At 39.9% G+C, this 16455-nt stretch overlaps 1 protein-coding gene across 3 annotated transcripts; it reads right to left on the reverse strand.

The window, feature by feature from the left end:
- Positions 1-580: 580 nt before the first annotated feature.
- LOC115181477 (NACHT, LRR and PYD domains-containing protein 3) lies at positions 581-16227 on the reverse strand. Of its 3 annotated transcripts, none has more exons than XM_029743361.1 (7): positions 16105-16227; positions 9736-11028; positions 7592-9437; positions 5706-5879; positions 5147-5320; positions 4708-4745; positions 581-2509 (listed from the first exon to the last, which is right to left on the reverse strand). In XM_029743361.1, exons 2-7 carry the CDS (start codon positions 10010-10012, stop codon positions 1971-1973), a joined length of 3048 nt encoding a protein of 1015 aa, XP_029599221.1. In that variant the 5' UTR covers positions 10013-11028; positions 16105-16227; the 3' UTR covers positions 581-1970. The 3 variants fall into 3 exon arrangements, with proteins under 3 accessions (XP_029599221.1, XP_029599220.1, XP_029599219.1); XM_029743360.1 differs by lacking the exon at positions 16105-16227 and adding an exon at positions 13763-14394; XM_029743359.1 differs by lacking the exon at positions 16105-16227 and adding an exon at positions 13763-14394 and having other exon boundaries at positions 9736-11121.
- Positions 16228-16455: the final 228 nt, after the last annotated feature.

Consider the following 16455-nt stretch of genomic DNA (forward strand, 5'->3'; position numbering starts at 1 on the left):
ACCACTGGTATAGAAATACCACTGGTACAGACAGACCACTGGTACAGACAGACCACTGGTACAGACAGACCACTGGTATAGACAGACCACTGGTATAGACAAACCAGATCACACAAACAAACACAGAAAATATGTTCAATGAATGTTCAATGAACAGCAACTTACGGTTTAGGCTGAGGTACTGCTGTCTGTCCTTTCCTCATATCTAAAAGACCTGTATGAACAGCAACTTACGGTTTATGTTGAGGTTCTGCTCTCTGTCTTTTCCTCATGTCTAAAAGACCTGTATGAACAGCAACTTACGGTTTATGTTGAGGTTCTGCTCTCTGTCTTTTCCTCATGTCTAAAAGACCTGTATGAACAGCAACTTACGGTTTATGTTGAGGTTCTGCTCTCTGTCTTTTCCTCATGTCTAAAAGACCTGTATGAACAGCAACTTACGGTTTATGTTGAGGTTCTGCTCTGTCTTTTCCTCATGTCTAAAAGACCTGTATGAACAGCTATTTTTGATCTGTCTCACAGTGTTTGTTGTAATATTTGTGTTGTGGAGAAAAATCACCAGGCAGGAGACGTGAGTAACAGTTTAGTATTGTTTAGTAAAAACAGCTCGTGCGCCACAGCCCCCGGCCCAATAATGCGCTTGGACACTTCCTATTAGGTGCCGTAACATAACATTGCCATAATACATTACTGCTTAGTAACAGCATAGCAACTAATATAGATAGAGATAGATCACCTATTCTACATTTATGAGTGTGTGGTGTGATACGTTTATGTTCCGGACACATTGTGTGTTTGTGTGTGTGTTTGTGTGTTTGTGTTTGTGTTTGTGTGTTTGTATTTGTGTGTGTGTGTGTGTGTGTGTGTGTGTGTGTTTGTGTTTGTGTGTGATGGCAGTTTCTGTGGAAGAGGCTATACTTTTCCACCAAACACTGTACCACATTTTCTTAAAGCTGGGATTGTGAATGAGAGCCACTGGTCGCCCCAGGTGCATGTTATTGTTTACATAATAACTAAATAACGGTAGTCCTGTTATATCACCCCAGCATCATGGGGGAAATTACGGTAGTCCAGACTCTGCTGTTATATCACACCAGCATCATGAGGAAAATTACAGTAGTCCAGACTCTGCTGTTATATCACACCAGCATCATGGAGAAAATTACGGTAGTCCAGACTCTGCTGTTATATCACTCCAGCATCATGGGGAAAATTACAGTAGTCCATACTCTGCTGTTATATCACTCCAGCATCATGGGAAAAATTACAGTAGTCCATACTCTGTTGTTATATCACACCAGCATCATGGGAAAAATTACGGTAGTCCAGACTCTGCTGTTATATCACACCAGCATCATGGGGAAAATTACAGTAGTCCAGACACTGCTGTTATATCACTCCAGCATCATGGGGAAAATTACAGTAGTCCATACTCTGTTGTTATATCACACCAGCATCATGGGAAAAAATTACGGTAGTCCAGACTCTGCTGTTATATCACACCAGCATCATGGGGAAAATTACAGTAGTTCATACTCTGTTGTTATATCACACCAGCATCATGGGGAAAATTACAGTAGTCCAGACTCTGCTGTTATATCACACCAGCATCATGGGGAACATTACGGTAGTCCAGACTCTGCTGTTGTGCAATGATGTCTAAAGGGAACAAACTGTTTTCGTTGTTTGAAGTGACCTCTTTGTTGTTGTAATATCGTTAACAAACGTGGCAGTTTCACCGCTACAGATTTCAACTTTAACTGTCATTCTTCTTTTATGTGAAAAAACAACAACATTTAACTGTTTTTAAAACAACCAGTTTTATTTGTCTTTATCTGACCAAATGTTTACCAGGAAAGTTCCATTCAGTGTTATTGAGTTCAAACAGAATCAGGATTGTAATGTCAACAATTTGACTAAATAAACATTATTTACAAACACCAATCAATAACAACAAGAACCGTCCTTTACTAACTAAAGGTTTTTACCTCACATAGGGACAATGAGGAGTTTCTTTCAACCCAAAACCCTGGATAGAGGGGCTCAGTGAATGTGGAGGTGAATGTGTGTAGGTGGGTCAGTGTGTCAGAGGAGACGCTGTAGAAGGACAGAGTGCCGGCCGGCCAGTCCAGATACACTCCTACTCTGTTGGACGAGGAGGCAGGTAACTCAGTTCTCTCCTTATTGTGCCTGGCAGTGTGACCGTAATCAGAGCAGCTCAGACTCCAGGACTTGTCATTGCATCCAAGCCTACTGTCATCAGCTCTTCCTGTCCTGCTGATTCCTCTGTACGTCATTCCTATGTCATCCCCTCCCCCACTCATCTCTGCCTCCCAGTAACAGCGCCCAGTCAGACCCTCTCTACACAGCACCTGTTCACAGTCCTCAAATCTCTCTGGTTGATCAGGATACAGCTGCTCCTCTCTCCCCCACGTCACCTTCCTGTTCCCCTCTGACAGAGAGAGGTTTCTGTGTGCTGTGTTCGGGTCCAGTGTGACATCACAGGCATCTGTTAGGGAAGATCAATATTAGAAATCATTCACATCAGAATGTTAATCATCAAGGCATTTTATCCTCTCTAGGGTAGGGGGCAGTATTTGCACGGCCGGATAAAAAACGTACCCGATTTAATCTGGTTATTACTACTGCCCAGAAACTAGAATATGCATAAAATTGTTTGATTTGGATAGAAAACACCCTAAAGTTTCTAAAACTGTTTGAATTGTGTCTGTGAGTATAACAGAACTCATATGGCAGGCAAAAACCTGAGAAGATTCCTTACAGGAAGTGCCCTCTCTGACCATTTCTTGGCCTTCTACACTCTCTTTATTGAAAACTGAGGATCTCTGCTGTAACGTGACACTTCCTACGGCTCCCATAGGCTCTCAGAAGGCGGCAGAACGTTGAATGATGACTTTGCAGGCCATGGCTGAAAAACAGTAGCGCATTTTGTAAGTGGTCGATCTGAGAACAATGAGACGGGCGCGCGTGCACGAGAAGAGTCCATTTTAGATTTTTAGTCTTTGAACGAAAACAGGGTTTCCCGGTCGGAATATTATCGCTTTTTTACAAGAAAAATCGCATAAAAATTGATTTTAAACAGCGGTTGACATGCTTCGAAGTACGGTAATGGAATATTTAGAAATGTTTTGTCACGAAACACATCGGGCGCGTCACCCTTCTTTACCCTTCGGACAGTGTCTTGAACGCACGAACAAAACAGAGGATATTTGAACATAACTATGGATTATTTTGAACCAAACCAACATTTGTTATTGAAGTAGAAGTCCTGGGAGTGCATTCTGACGAAGAACAGCAAAGGTAATCCAATTTTTCTTATAGTAAATCTGAGTTTGGTGAGTGCCAAACTTGGTGGGTGTCAAAATAGCTAGCCCGTGATGGCAAGCTATCTACTCAGAATATTGCAAAATGTGCTTTTGCCGAAAAGCTATTTTAAAATCGGATATAGCGATTGCATAAAGGAGTTCTGTATCTATAATTCTTAAAATAATTGTTATGTTTTTTGTGAACGTTTATCGTGAGTAATTTAGTAAATTCACAGGAAGTTTGCGGTGGGTATGCTAGTTCTGAACGTCACATGCTAATGTAAAAAGCTGTTTTTTGATATAAATATGAACTTGATTGAACAAAACATGCATGTATTGTATAACATAATGTCCTAAGATTGTCATCTGATGAAGATCATCAAAGGTTAGTGCTGCATTTAGCTGTGGTTTGGGTTTATGTGACATTATATGCTAGCTTGAAAAATGGGTGTCTGATTATTTCTGGCTGGGTACTCTGCTGACATAAACTAATGTTTTGCTTTTGTTGTAAAGCCTTTTTGAAATCGGACAGTGTGGTTAGATTAACGAGAGTCTTGTCTTTAAAATGGTGTAAAATAGTCATATGTTTGAGAAATTGAAGTAATAGCATTTCTAAGGTATTTGAATATCGCGCCACGGGATTTCACTGGCTGTTGAGTCCCACATACCCTAGAGAGGTTATGAAGAGCATTTATTCATTGAAAAATACATCTAATTGACAGACTGCACTGGATGGAATGAAATAATTAAATAATGATTAAATATTGATTATGTACTGTACTGAAACAATAAAAGTAGTTAGAAAGAAAAGAGAGAATACTTGTAAATAATATAATGTTTTTTAGTGTTTCATTTATCGTCTTTTAATCTACAGTCTATACTTGATATGACCATTTGTATGCCAGCCTATACAGTATATCTGACAGGGCAAAAACTGGTTGAATCAACATTGTTTCCATGTCATTTCAACAACCAAAAAGTACATGTGAGGACGTTGAATCAACGTGGAAAACGGATTGGATTTGTAAGGGAATTTTGTATTTTTTCATCTAACTTTTAACCTAAATCCAATGACAGGGTGACATTCTTTGTTGATTTCACGTTGAATTCAGGTTAGTCGATAACTCAACCAAACGTCAATCAAAACTAGACGTTGAACTGATGTCTGTGCCCAGTGGGGTGTGTGTCTGATTCTACTTCCTTCAAATGGCAGCTTATATTTCATTTGACCAAGTAGGTCAACAGTTGAGTAACTTGACAATGACTCTGAGGTTATGCTATTTCCTGTTTCAGTAACTTGACAATGACTCTGAGGTTATGCTATTTCCTGTTTCATCACTAATAATACATTTCACATTTCTGCACAGCAGTCAACACTTACATTTTTTCAGCAGCCAGTACTCTCCACAGTGGTCAACACTGCACAAGAAGGAGAACAGTGATTCAGTAAAACACACACACACACACACACACACACACACACACACACAACCACACACTGATATCAGTTAAAATATTGTTTGTTGGATATTAAATGCAGGGGCGAAACTTTGGTTTTAGAAGTGTATAAACACTCCAAACAGCCTACCCGACCACTCGGAGGCGTCCACATGGTCCTAAAGCACACCCTGCCTGGTTTTGTATAAAACTGGGGGGGGGGGGGTCAAAAATGCAATTTCAGAATGTCGGAGGGACATGTCCCCCCCGTCCCCAGTGAAAGTTGCACCCCTGAATAAATGGTTATAACCCATGAAACCTGAACCAAAGTTGTCCATGTCACACATGAATTGACACAAACTCCACAATCCCTCTCCACATACTTGAGTTTTTCCAGTCTGCAGTGTGGATCCTCCAGTCCAGCAGAGAGCAGTCTGACTCCTGAGTCTCCTGGGATATTGTAGCTCAGGTCCAGCTCTCTCAGGTAGGAGGGGTTGGACCTCAGAGCTGAGGCCAGAGAAGCACAGCCTTTCTTTGTGATCAGACAGCGTGACAGCCTGCAGAATTTATCAGGGAAATGGCAGGTGTGTGTCTTCCTCAAACTCAACAGACATTTGCATTTAAAAAATGGTCTGATAAAAATAACATTACAATCACATAATTATATAACTAAAAACATTTGACTTCAGTAAGCAAAGCATCTTGAAAATAAAAATAAATGATATCAATAGATTGTGTAATTCTTCCTCTTCCAAACATGAATCTGCAGTTAGGTATCTAGAACATTTCAATTCAGCTGAGACCAAACTCCCTAGTCTGATATTATTTATTTAACTAGACAAGTCAGTTAAGAACAAATTCTTATTTACAATCACAGCCTACTATAAATACCTGTAGATCACATGAACTATCCCCTTTAGTGAACTAATACAGAATACTGACCTCAGTGTCTCCAGTTTACAGTGGGGATTCTTCAGTCCAGCAGAGAGCAGCTTCACTCCTGAATCCTGCAGGTTGTTGTCACTCAGGTCCAGCTCTCTCAGGTTTGAGGAGGTTGAGTTGAAAGCTGAGGCCAAAGCTTCACAGCATTTCTCAGTGAGGTTACACCCATCAAGCCTTTGAAAAGTAAAACACAATGGAAATTAATATAGACAACTGTGTGTACTGTGTACAGTACATGTAGGAGAATATTTGAGAATCAACAATGAATAAGTAATATGCTAATGTGAATTCTAACTGACACACCTACTCATTCAAAGGTTTTTCTTAATTTTTACTATTTTCTACATTGTAGAATATTAGTGAAGACATCAAAACTATGAAATAACACACATGGAATCATGTAGTAAGCAAAATAGTGTTAAACAAATCAAAATATATTTTACATTTGAGATTCTTCAAATTAGCCACCCTTTGCCGTGATGACAGCTTTGCACACTCTTGGCATTCTCTCAACCAGCTTCATGAGGTAGTCACCTGGAATGCATTTCAATTAACAGGTGTGCCTTGTTAACAGCTAATTTGTGGAATTTCTTTCCTTCTTAATGCGTTTGAGACAATCAGTTGTTGTGACAAGGTAGGGGTGGTATACAGAAGATAGCCCTATTTGGTAAAAGACCAAGTCCATATTATGGCAAGAACAGCTCAAATAAGCAAAGACAAATGACAGTCCATCATTACTTTAAGACATGAAAGTCAGTCAATAGGGAAAATGTCATGAACTTTGAAAGTTTCATCAAGTGCAGTCGCAAAAACCATCAAGCGTTATGTTGAAACTGGCTCTCATGAGGACCGCCACAGGAAAGGAAGACACAGAGTTACCTCTGCTGCAGAGGATAAGTTCATTAGAGTTACCAGCCTCAGATTGCAGCCCAAATAAATGCTTCACAGAGTTCGATTAACAGACACATCTCAACATCAACTGTTCAGAGGAGACTGCGTGAATCAGGCCTTCATGGTTGAATTGCTGCAAAGAAACCACTATTAAAGGACACCAATAAGAAGAAGATACTTGCTTGGGCCAAGAAACACAAGCAATGGACATTAGACTGGTGGAAATCTGTCCTTTGGTCTGTAGTCCAAATTGGAGATTTTTGGTTCCAACCGCCATGTCTTTGTGAGACGCAGAGTAGGTGAACAGATGATCTCCACATGTGTGGTTCCCACCGTGAAGCATGGAGGAGGAGATGTGATGGTGCTTTGCTTGTGATGCTGTCAGTGATTTATTTAGAATTCAAGGCACACTTAACCAGCATGGCTACCACAGCATTCTGCAGCGAAACGCCATCCCATCTGGTTTGGGCTTAGTGAGACTATCATTTGTTTTTCAACAGGACAATGACCCAAAACACATCTCCAGGCTGTGTAAGGGATATTTGACCAAGGAGAGTGATGAAGTTGCACAGCAGATGACCTGGCCTCCACAATCACCCGACCTCAACTAATGTCAGATGGTTTGGGATGAGTTGGACCGCAGAGTGAAGGAAAGCAGCCAACAAGTGCTCAGCATATGTGGGAACTCCTTCAAGACTGTTGGAAAAGCATTCCTCATGAAGCTGGTTGAGAGAATGCCAAGAGTGTGCAAAGCTGTCATCAAGGCAAAGGGTGGCTACTTTGAAAAATCTCAAATATAAAATATATTTTGATTTGTTTAACACTTTTTTGGTTACATGATTCCATATGTGTTATTTCATAGTTTTTTCATGTCTTAAATAAAGAAATAAAATGAAGAAATAAAATAAAGAAAAACCCTTTAATGAGTAGGTGTGTCCAAACTATTGACCCCTACTGTGTATATATACTTTTGAATTTTTTTAACATGTATTTACAGAGCTGTCCTGGAGGCTTTGACCACTGGCAGCAGCCTCAGAAGACCTTCCTCTGATCTGGAGTATTTCTTCAGGTCAAACACATCCAGCTCCTCTTCTGAAGTCAGCAACACAAAGACCAGAGCTGACCACTGTGCCGGTGACAGTTTGGGTTTTGAGAGACTTCCTGATCTCAGGTAGCTTTGGATCTCCTGCACTAGAGAATGGTCATTCAGTTCATTCAGACAGTGGAACAGATTGATGCACCTCTCTGGAGATGGAGTGTTCCTTATCTTCTTCTTGATGTACTTGACTGTTTCCTCATGGCCCAGTGAGCTGCTTCTGGTTATTCTTGTCTGTGTCAGTAGGCCGTGTAAGTGAGTCTGATTGGAGTCTAGTGAGAGGCCCAGAAGGAAACGGAGGAACAGGTCCAAGTGTCCATTCTCACTCTGTAAGGCTTTATCCACTGCAATTGTGTGGAAGGTGATGGCAGGATTCAACTTCATTAGAATTTTTCTGATGAAGGATTGGTCTTCGGTCATTGGGTTTACATTGTTGTTGTTGAAGGAGAGGAAAACATATAACGCAGCCAGAAACTCCTGAACGCTCAGATGCACAAAGCAGTACACCTTGTCTTGGAACGGCCCATAGTCCTGTCTAAAGATCTGTGTACACACTCCTGAGTTCACTGAGGCTTCAGTGACATCAATGCCATAATTCTTCAGGTCTGCCTCATAGAAAATGAGGTTGCCATTTTCCAGCTGGTTAAAAGCAAGTTTCCCCAGTGCCATGAAGCTCTCTTTATCCCTGTGTGGATCTCTCTCCCCTTTCTTGTGATATTTCTCATTCATCTGTTTGGTCTGAAATACCAGTAACCCAATAAATAATTGAGTCAGTGTCTTGGGCATCTCTTCATTCCTATCTGTACTCAACACATGCTCCAGAACTGTAGCTAAGATCCAACAGAAGACTGGGATGTGGCACATGATGTGGAGGCTCCTTGATGTCTTTATGTGTGAGATGATTCTGCTGGCCAGGTCCTCATCGCTGAATCTCTTCCTGAAGTACTCCTCCTTCTGTGGGTCATTGAACCCTCGTACCTCTGTCACCTGGTCAACACACTCAGGAGGGATGTGATTGGTTGCTGCAGGTCTGGAGGTTATCCAGAGGAGAGCAGGCGGAAGCAGATTCCCATTGATGAGGTTTGTCAGCAGCACGTCCACTGAGGTTGGCACTGTGACATCACACCAGCTCTTACAGTTCTCGTAGTCGAGGGTCAGTCGGCACTCATCCAGACCATCAAGGACAAATACAACTTTGCTCTCATTGTGGTTTCCTGGTTTTTGCAATTTTGTTAAAATGTGATTCAAAAAGTCCCTCTCAATCACTCTAGTCTCTGAGACACATTTATGTAGAAGTTCCACAAAACTGTACTTTTCCCCCCTCACCAAATTCAGCTCCCGAAAAGGGAGTGAAATTATGAATTGGATATCCTGATTGGCTTTTCCTTCAGCCCAATCCAGAATGAACTTCTGCACAGAAACTGTTTTTCCAATTCCAGCGACTCCTTTTGTCAGCACAGTTCTGATAGGTTTGTCTTTTCCAGATGATTGTTTGAAGATGTCATTGCAGCAGATTTTAGCTTCTGGTCTTGCCGGATTCTTGGACATGATCTCGATCTGTCTCACCTCATGTTCATTATTGACCTCTCCACTTCCACCCTCTGTGATGTAGAGCTCTGTGTAGATGTCATTGAGAAGTTGCTTATGGCCCTGCTTTGGTACCCCGTTGAATACATGCTGAAACTTCTTTTTTATTTCCAGTTTATATTCATGTTGGTACTTCTCACCATCTTCATCTGAAGGACCTGACAATGGACAATGGTTATAGAATAGTTAGCAAGCATGTGTTGTTCTCTAGATGCTCAACGCTACACAATAAACAAATATATACATTTTTTATTTTACAAAATATCTGGTTATTGGAAAAATCTAAGCACATGAAATTAATGCGCATTTCAGAGAAAAGGGATCATTTTACAGGTTAGCCAATAACAAACATACAAATACTGTATAATTTATATAGAATATCAATTTCAACAATACAATAGAATATATATATATATATTTGCTCAAAACCTTATAAACACAAGAATCCTGAATTACCTATTGGACAGTCTGTGTTTAGCTTCTCAGCAAGATCATTACGGCTAATCTTCTTCAGGATGTCCAGTGTGATCTTCACAGCCACATTTTCCCTGTATTTCTGCACCATCTGATCCACTATGTCCAGTTTGTTAGATGTCTCCAGCTGGCCCTTTGGAATGTGAAGGAAGCCATCCAGCTGGTTTTCTGTAGTTAGATACCACTTAAATCTCTTCAGCTCCTCAGAGCCAAGATCATCCAGAATGGCCAGGAGACGCTCTTTCACAGATATGGCCATTTTAGGTCAGTGGGGACTGTTAAACAGCAGATGGGGCCATTGTAGGTCAGTGGGGACTGTTAAACAGCAGATGGGGCCATTTTAGGTCAGTGGAGACTGTTAAACAGCAGATGGGGCCATTGTAGGTCAGTGGGGACTGTTAAACAGCAGATGGGGCCATTGTAGGTCAGTGGAGACTGTTAAACAGCAGATGGGGCCATTGTAGGTCAGTGGAGACTGTTAAACAGCAGATGGGGCCATTGTAGGTCAGTGGAGACTGTTAAACAGCAGATGGGGCCATTTTAGGTCAGTGGGGACTGTTAAACAGCAGATGGGGCCATTTTAGGTCAGTGGGGACTGTTAAACAGCAGATGGGGCCATTTTAGGTCAGTGGGGACTGTTAAACAGCAGATGGGGCCATTTTAGGTCAGTGGAGACTGTTAAACAGCAGATGGGGCCATTGTAGGTCAGTGGGGACTGTTAAACAGCAGATGGGGCCATTTTAGGTCAGTGGAGACTGTTAAACAGCAGATGGGGCCATTGTAGGTCAGTGGAGACTGTTACACAGCAGATGGGGTCATTGTAGGTCAGTGGAGACTGTTAAACAGCAGATGGGGGCATTGTAGGTCAGTGGAGACTGTTACACAGCAGATGGGGTCATTGTAGGTCAGTGGAGACTGTTAAACAGCAGATGGGGTCATTGTAGGTCAGTGGAGACTGTTAAACAGCAGATGGGGCCATTGTAGGTCAGTGGAGACTGTTAAACAGCAGATGGGGCCATTGTAGGTCAGTGGAGACTGTTAAACAGCAGATGGGGCCATTGTAGGTCAGTGGAGACTGTTAAACAGCAGATGGGGTCATTGTAGGTCAGTGGAGACTGTTAAACAGCAGGTGGGGCCATTGTAGGTCAGTGGAGACTGTTAAACAGCAGATGGGGTCATTGTAGGTCAGTGGAGACTGTTAAACAGCAGATGGGGCCATTGTAGGTCAGTGGAGACTGTTACACAGCAGATGGGGTCATTGTAGGTCAGTGGAGACTGTTAAACAACAGATGGGGTCATTGTAGGTCAGTGGAGACTGTTAAACAGCAGAGCATGTAGCATCATAGTCTACAAGCCCAAACATCTGCACTATTGTGAGAAATAAATGTACATTATTACTTACATTACTAACATTTTCCACATAATATTTAGTAAAATATTTAGATGCCATTGGTGCTCAACCCCAGTAGAAAATAGTAAACAGTTAAAACTCTGACGCCCTCAGGTGGCATTTTCTAAGCAACACATATATTGTAAACTACCTTCATTAGATAAATTTTGATTTCAAAACTAGAAATCCTACAAACACATAAGAACGGTGGGATTCTGGTACAACAATGTAACTAAGACAGAGCAACAGCAGGCAAAGAAAAGATCTACAAAATATGTCAATTGTTTTTGTATTTTTGGTTATGGTTCCCAAATTGTCCCCATGTTAGGGAATAAGAGATTAGCAAAAAAATAAAAAATAAAAAAATCATAATAAATTGTCATATCTTTTATCTAATGGTGGTGCTCTAAACATGCACAAATTCCAATAGAACAAAGCCATTTTAACCCCTGTAGGTCTAATTTGGCCTTTACCGCTATAGCCCATAGAAAAGCATTGAACAACACGTTTATAAATGGCAAAACAGACAGTCAAAAAATAAATCCTAAGGAACAAGGTTTTGAAGTGTCTGTCCTATATCTGAGAGACACAGCATAAGAAAACCAGGGGGAAATAATTTTTTTTAGACCCATGTTTGGTCACCTTATTTTTGGCACATTTTACCCCCTATGCAAGTTTCATAATTTTTACTCCCCTGAAGCTTGGTTAAGAAGCTGGATGCAGCTCATTGATGGTGGATGAGGTGAGTTTCCCCCTACTATGTAAAGCGCTTTGAGTACCTCAGGTGGTATAAAAGTGCTATATAAATCAAATCAATTATTATTATTTCACGTGTCTCTACTTCTACTTTGTCCTTTTCCAGATGTGAAAGGAGACATCCCTCAGTTATTTGAGATTCCAACAGTACAGTTTTATTGTGTCGCCGGACAAACACACCGGATTCAACTTCTCAACTAACCATCAGGCCCTAAATCAGGTATGTTGATAATGTCAATCTATTATCAATATGTCCACTCCTAATTATAGAGTTTATCTTGTGAGCTCAACAACAACAAAAAATGTTTATGTCGTGATCATGAGATGTATAAGTTGTGATCTTAACATGATGTCCTCTCTGGACTTTTGTACCTTCCTGATGACTAGCGCTCTGTATATTCTGATGGATGAGGCCTGAGATGGAATGTGAAGCTAACTGAAGCTGGCTAGCTTTAGAAAACCAGTATATCTATCTTGCATCATAGTACACCCCCAAGGCTACGTTCAGGTTTCAGCATCAGGCATCAACAGTCTAGTCGTTTGCTACTACCTGGGTTGTATTCATTAGTTTACACCGCAGCCAACAGTTTTAAAACGTTGCATAAACAGTTTACTTCAAATGCTGTACAACGTGACCGAAACGGTTTCCATTGCCAAATGTTTTGATACGGTGGGCACTAATGAATACACACAGCCTGTAAGTTGTTGTTAGGCTTTCCACAATAGTTATGTCTCTCTTTCAAACAAAATACCTACTTGCGTGAAAAGCTTAACGGTACATTCTAAAAATAAAATGTTTGTTTGTTGTGTTTTAAGCCTGTGTTGAGCAGACAAGCCTATAGGCCTATGATACAGTAGGAGATCACGAATTCACCCGCCACATCTAATTTACATAATCAACTACAGCACCAGTCTAAAGTTTGGACACACCTACTCATTCAAGGGTTTTTCTAAAAAAAAAATACAAAGCTATCATCAAGGCAAAGGGTGGCTACTTTGAAGAATCTGAAATATAAAATATAATTTGATTTGTTTAACACTTTTTTGGTTACTACATGATTCCATATGTGTTATTTCATAGTTTTGATGTCTTCACTATTATTCTACAATGTATAAAATAGTAAAATAAAGAAAAACCCTCGAATGAGTTGATGTGTCCAAACTTTTGACTGGTGCTGGACATGAATACGCATAATATCATCAACTATATGAATACACATAACAATATCATCAACTATATGAATACACATAACAATATCATCAACTATATGAATACACATAACGATATCATCAACTATATGAATACACACAACAATACCATCAACTATATGAATACACATAACAATATAATCAACTACATTAATACACATAACAATATCATCAACTATATTAATACACATAACAATATCATCAACTATATTAATACACATAACAATATCATCAACTATATGAATACACATAACAATATCATCAACTATATGAATACACATAACAATATCATCAACTATATTAATACATAACAATATCATCAACTATATGAATACACATAACAATATCATCAACTATATGAATACACATAACAATATCATCAACTATATTAATACACACAACAATATCATCAACTATATTAATACACATAACAATATCATCAACTATATGAATACACATAACAATATCATCAACTATATGAATACAGATAACAATATCATCAACTATATGAATACACATAACAATATAATCAACTATATTAATACACATAACAATATCATCAACTATATTAATACATAACAATATCATCAACTATATGAATACACATAACAATATCATCAACTATATTAATACACATAACAACTGTCGTCTTACCTTTTATCTCTCAACAGAAGCAGAGTCTGGAATGATCATTCGGTCGTCGAATTTTACTTTTGTTTGCTCAACTCACTTACATATCAGGTTCTACCTGTTCTCCCACTCCCTCTCTCTTTATCTCTTTATGACTGTATGACTCGCTCTTTCTCAAACACACGCGCAGACACATACGCAGACACAGCCAACCAATGGAACAAATAATACCTTCACTAAATAAAACAGACACGTACAGATACATATCACTGACTCAAAAGTTCCAAGACATATTATATTTTACTACCAACTGATATTGTATTCTAATGACATCCTCCTGATTTATAAATGAAACTTTCATTTGAGGCATTAGAATGTAAGAGACATGATTGTGTGAAATCATCTTACATTGTGTGAAAATCTATATCAATGTAGACCAGCATAAAGTACGTATCGCAGAGACCTTGCTTCCCTTCCTTGAGTACAACAACAAATCCATGATAGAGGTGACTTATGTAATCATGCCATATAGTGTGCTAGTCATTACCAATCAGTTGTCTAATATTATTTTTGTTGCAGTTCGGCCGTGGAAGTTTATTATGTGTTTTTGCATTTCTGAGTATGTTTATTAAATGTATTAAATCTTTAAAAATCTGCTATTAAATATTTATGGTAAGTACTTTGGTGACAGCATCATGTTATGGGTATGCTTGTCGTCGGCAGGGTCTGGGGAGTTTTTCAGGATCAAAATCAATATAAAATTCATAGCAATGATTTTTGAAATAACACACAGACAGGCGAGGAAACGTCAAACTTATTTTCCCTATAGGAAACAAGTGACATAGATCAACAGCACATACGGAGGATGCGTTCAAGGTAATGTCGTATTAAATGTGGAAGGAAAATAAATGTATTGCATTACGATGACCACCAAGGTGTACCCTTTCCATGCATACAACGGTTTTTGTACTTTTGGTGACTAAATTTCATACTCATACTTTTGGTGACTAAATTTCATACTCTATGAAAATGACCATTGCTCATGATTTATGCCGTGTCCGGTCTGGAGCGTGATGTATGTTTTGTTTATTCCATGTGTAACTGTGTTGTTGTATGCGTCGAATTGCTATGCTTTATCTTGGCCAGGTTGCAGTTGCAAATGAGAACTTGTTCTCAACTAGCCTACCTGGTTAAATAAAGGTAAAACAAACAAAACCAAAAAATGTCATGACCTCCTGCTGGTCGGCTACTACGTAGCAACCTAGTTGCGCCAAAAGCTCTGGGGGCTTCGTTTATCAACCGTGCACAGGCACAAATCTGTGGTAAAACATGTCTAGCAGAGTCACGTTGTTACCCTAGGTTATGCACAGGCATTTTATTTTGAAGGAGTTGTACAGAGGAATTATATTTTCATAGAGCAGAGAGGACTGAGTCAATGGGTCACCTCAAGACCTTTATGGGCTCCCGAAGAGGTCTAAGACACTGCATCTCAGTGCTAGAGGCGTCACTACAGACGCTGGTTCAATCCTGGGCTGTATCACAACCGGACAGTGATTGGGAGTCCCATAGGGCGGTGCACAATTGGCCCAGCGTCGTCCGGGGTAGGCCGTCATTGTAAATAAGATTTTGTTCTTAATTGACTTGCCTAATTAAATAAAAATAAAAAGCTGTGATCCAACCCAGTCGCCGGCAACCCTCATTGCTATTAGCTATTATATAATTTGCATATATGAACACTTGGAGAATGAGTCATTTAGAGCGCTGGGTTTCAGTTGCTGGATCGAATCCCTGAGCTAAGAAGGTAAAAATCTGTCGTTCTGCCACTGAACAAGGCAGTTAACCCCCTGTTCCCCGGGCGCCGAAGACGTGATGTCGTTTAAGGCAGCCCCCGCACCTCTCTGATTCAGAGGGGTTGGGTTAAATGCAGAAGACACATTTCAGTTGAAGGCATTCAGTTGTACAACTGACTAGGTATCCCCCCTTTCCCTTTCCTTTAGGAGGTCATTTCCAATTGAACCAACATATGCAGCATTTACAGTAAATGTGGTCTCTCTAAAAAGTACATTGTAGACAAAGCGCGATCGGATTGAATCCCGGCCTTAATATATTCTAGCTGTAAATCTGTTGAAGTTAAAAAGATAAAACACTGACGTGATCATAACCAGAGGGGTAAAATGGCAGTTAAGTCAGCTTGTATATTGGGTCTAAAGATAACAGTTAATGTGCTGAGGCTTGATAAACTCGCCACATATACCGATTCAGTTCCCTTGTATATCTGTAGTAGTAGTAGTAATAGTAGTTGTCACCATTGTTCATACAATACAGGTACTCTCTCTGCTCTGTCCTATTCAGTCTGAGATACTCACTTTATTCACTGCCGTCCGGTTTGAAGACAATTTTTTTCGTCTCAAAATGAATCATGTACCAAAACCCTTTCTACTTTTACAGTCTATAACAAAACCTTTTACAACAGTCAGCAGGTAGTGGAGCCCAGCCTGCTCTACTGATAACAGACTGGGACAGGTTGCTGCTAGTTCCTATTAAACCATGTTGTAATAAAGGGCAAAGTCCATCTCTTATAATGCTTTCATGGTAGAAATGAAACAGTGCCTTCGGAAAGTATTCAGACCCCTTTCCTTCTCCCACATTTTGTTACGTTACAGCCTTATTCTAAAATGGGTTTGATTATTTTTTTCCACTCATCAGTCTACACAAAA

This window comes from Salmo trutta, unplaced genomic scaffold (genome assembly GCF_901001165.1).
Source record: "Salmo trutta unplaced genomic scaffold, fSalTru1.1, whole genome shotgun sequence".
NCBI classification, from domain to species: domain Eukaryota; kingdom Metazoa; phylum Chordata; class Actinopteri; order Salmoniformes; family Salmonidae; genus Salmo; species Salmo trutta.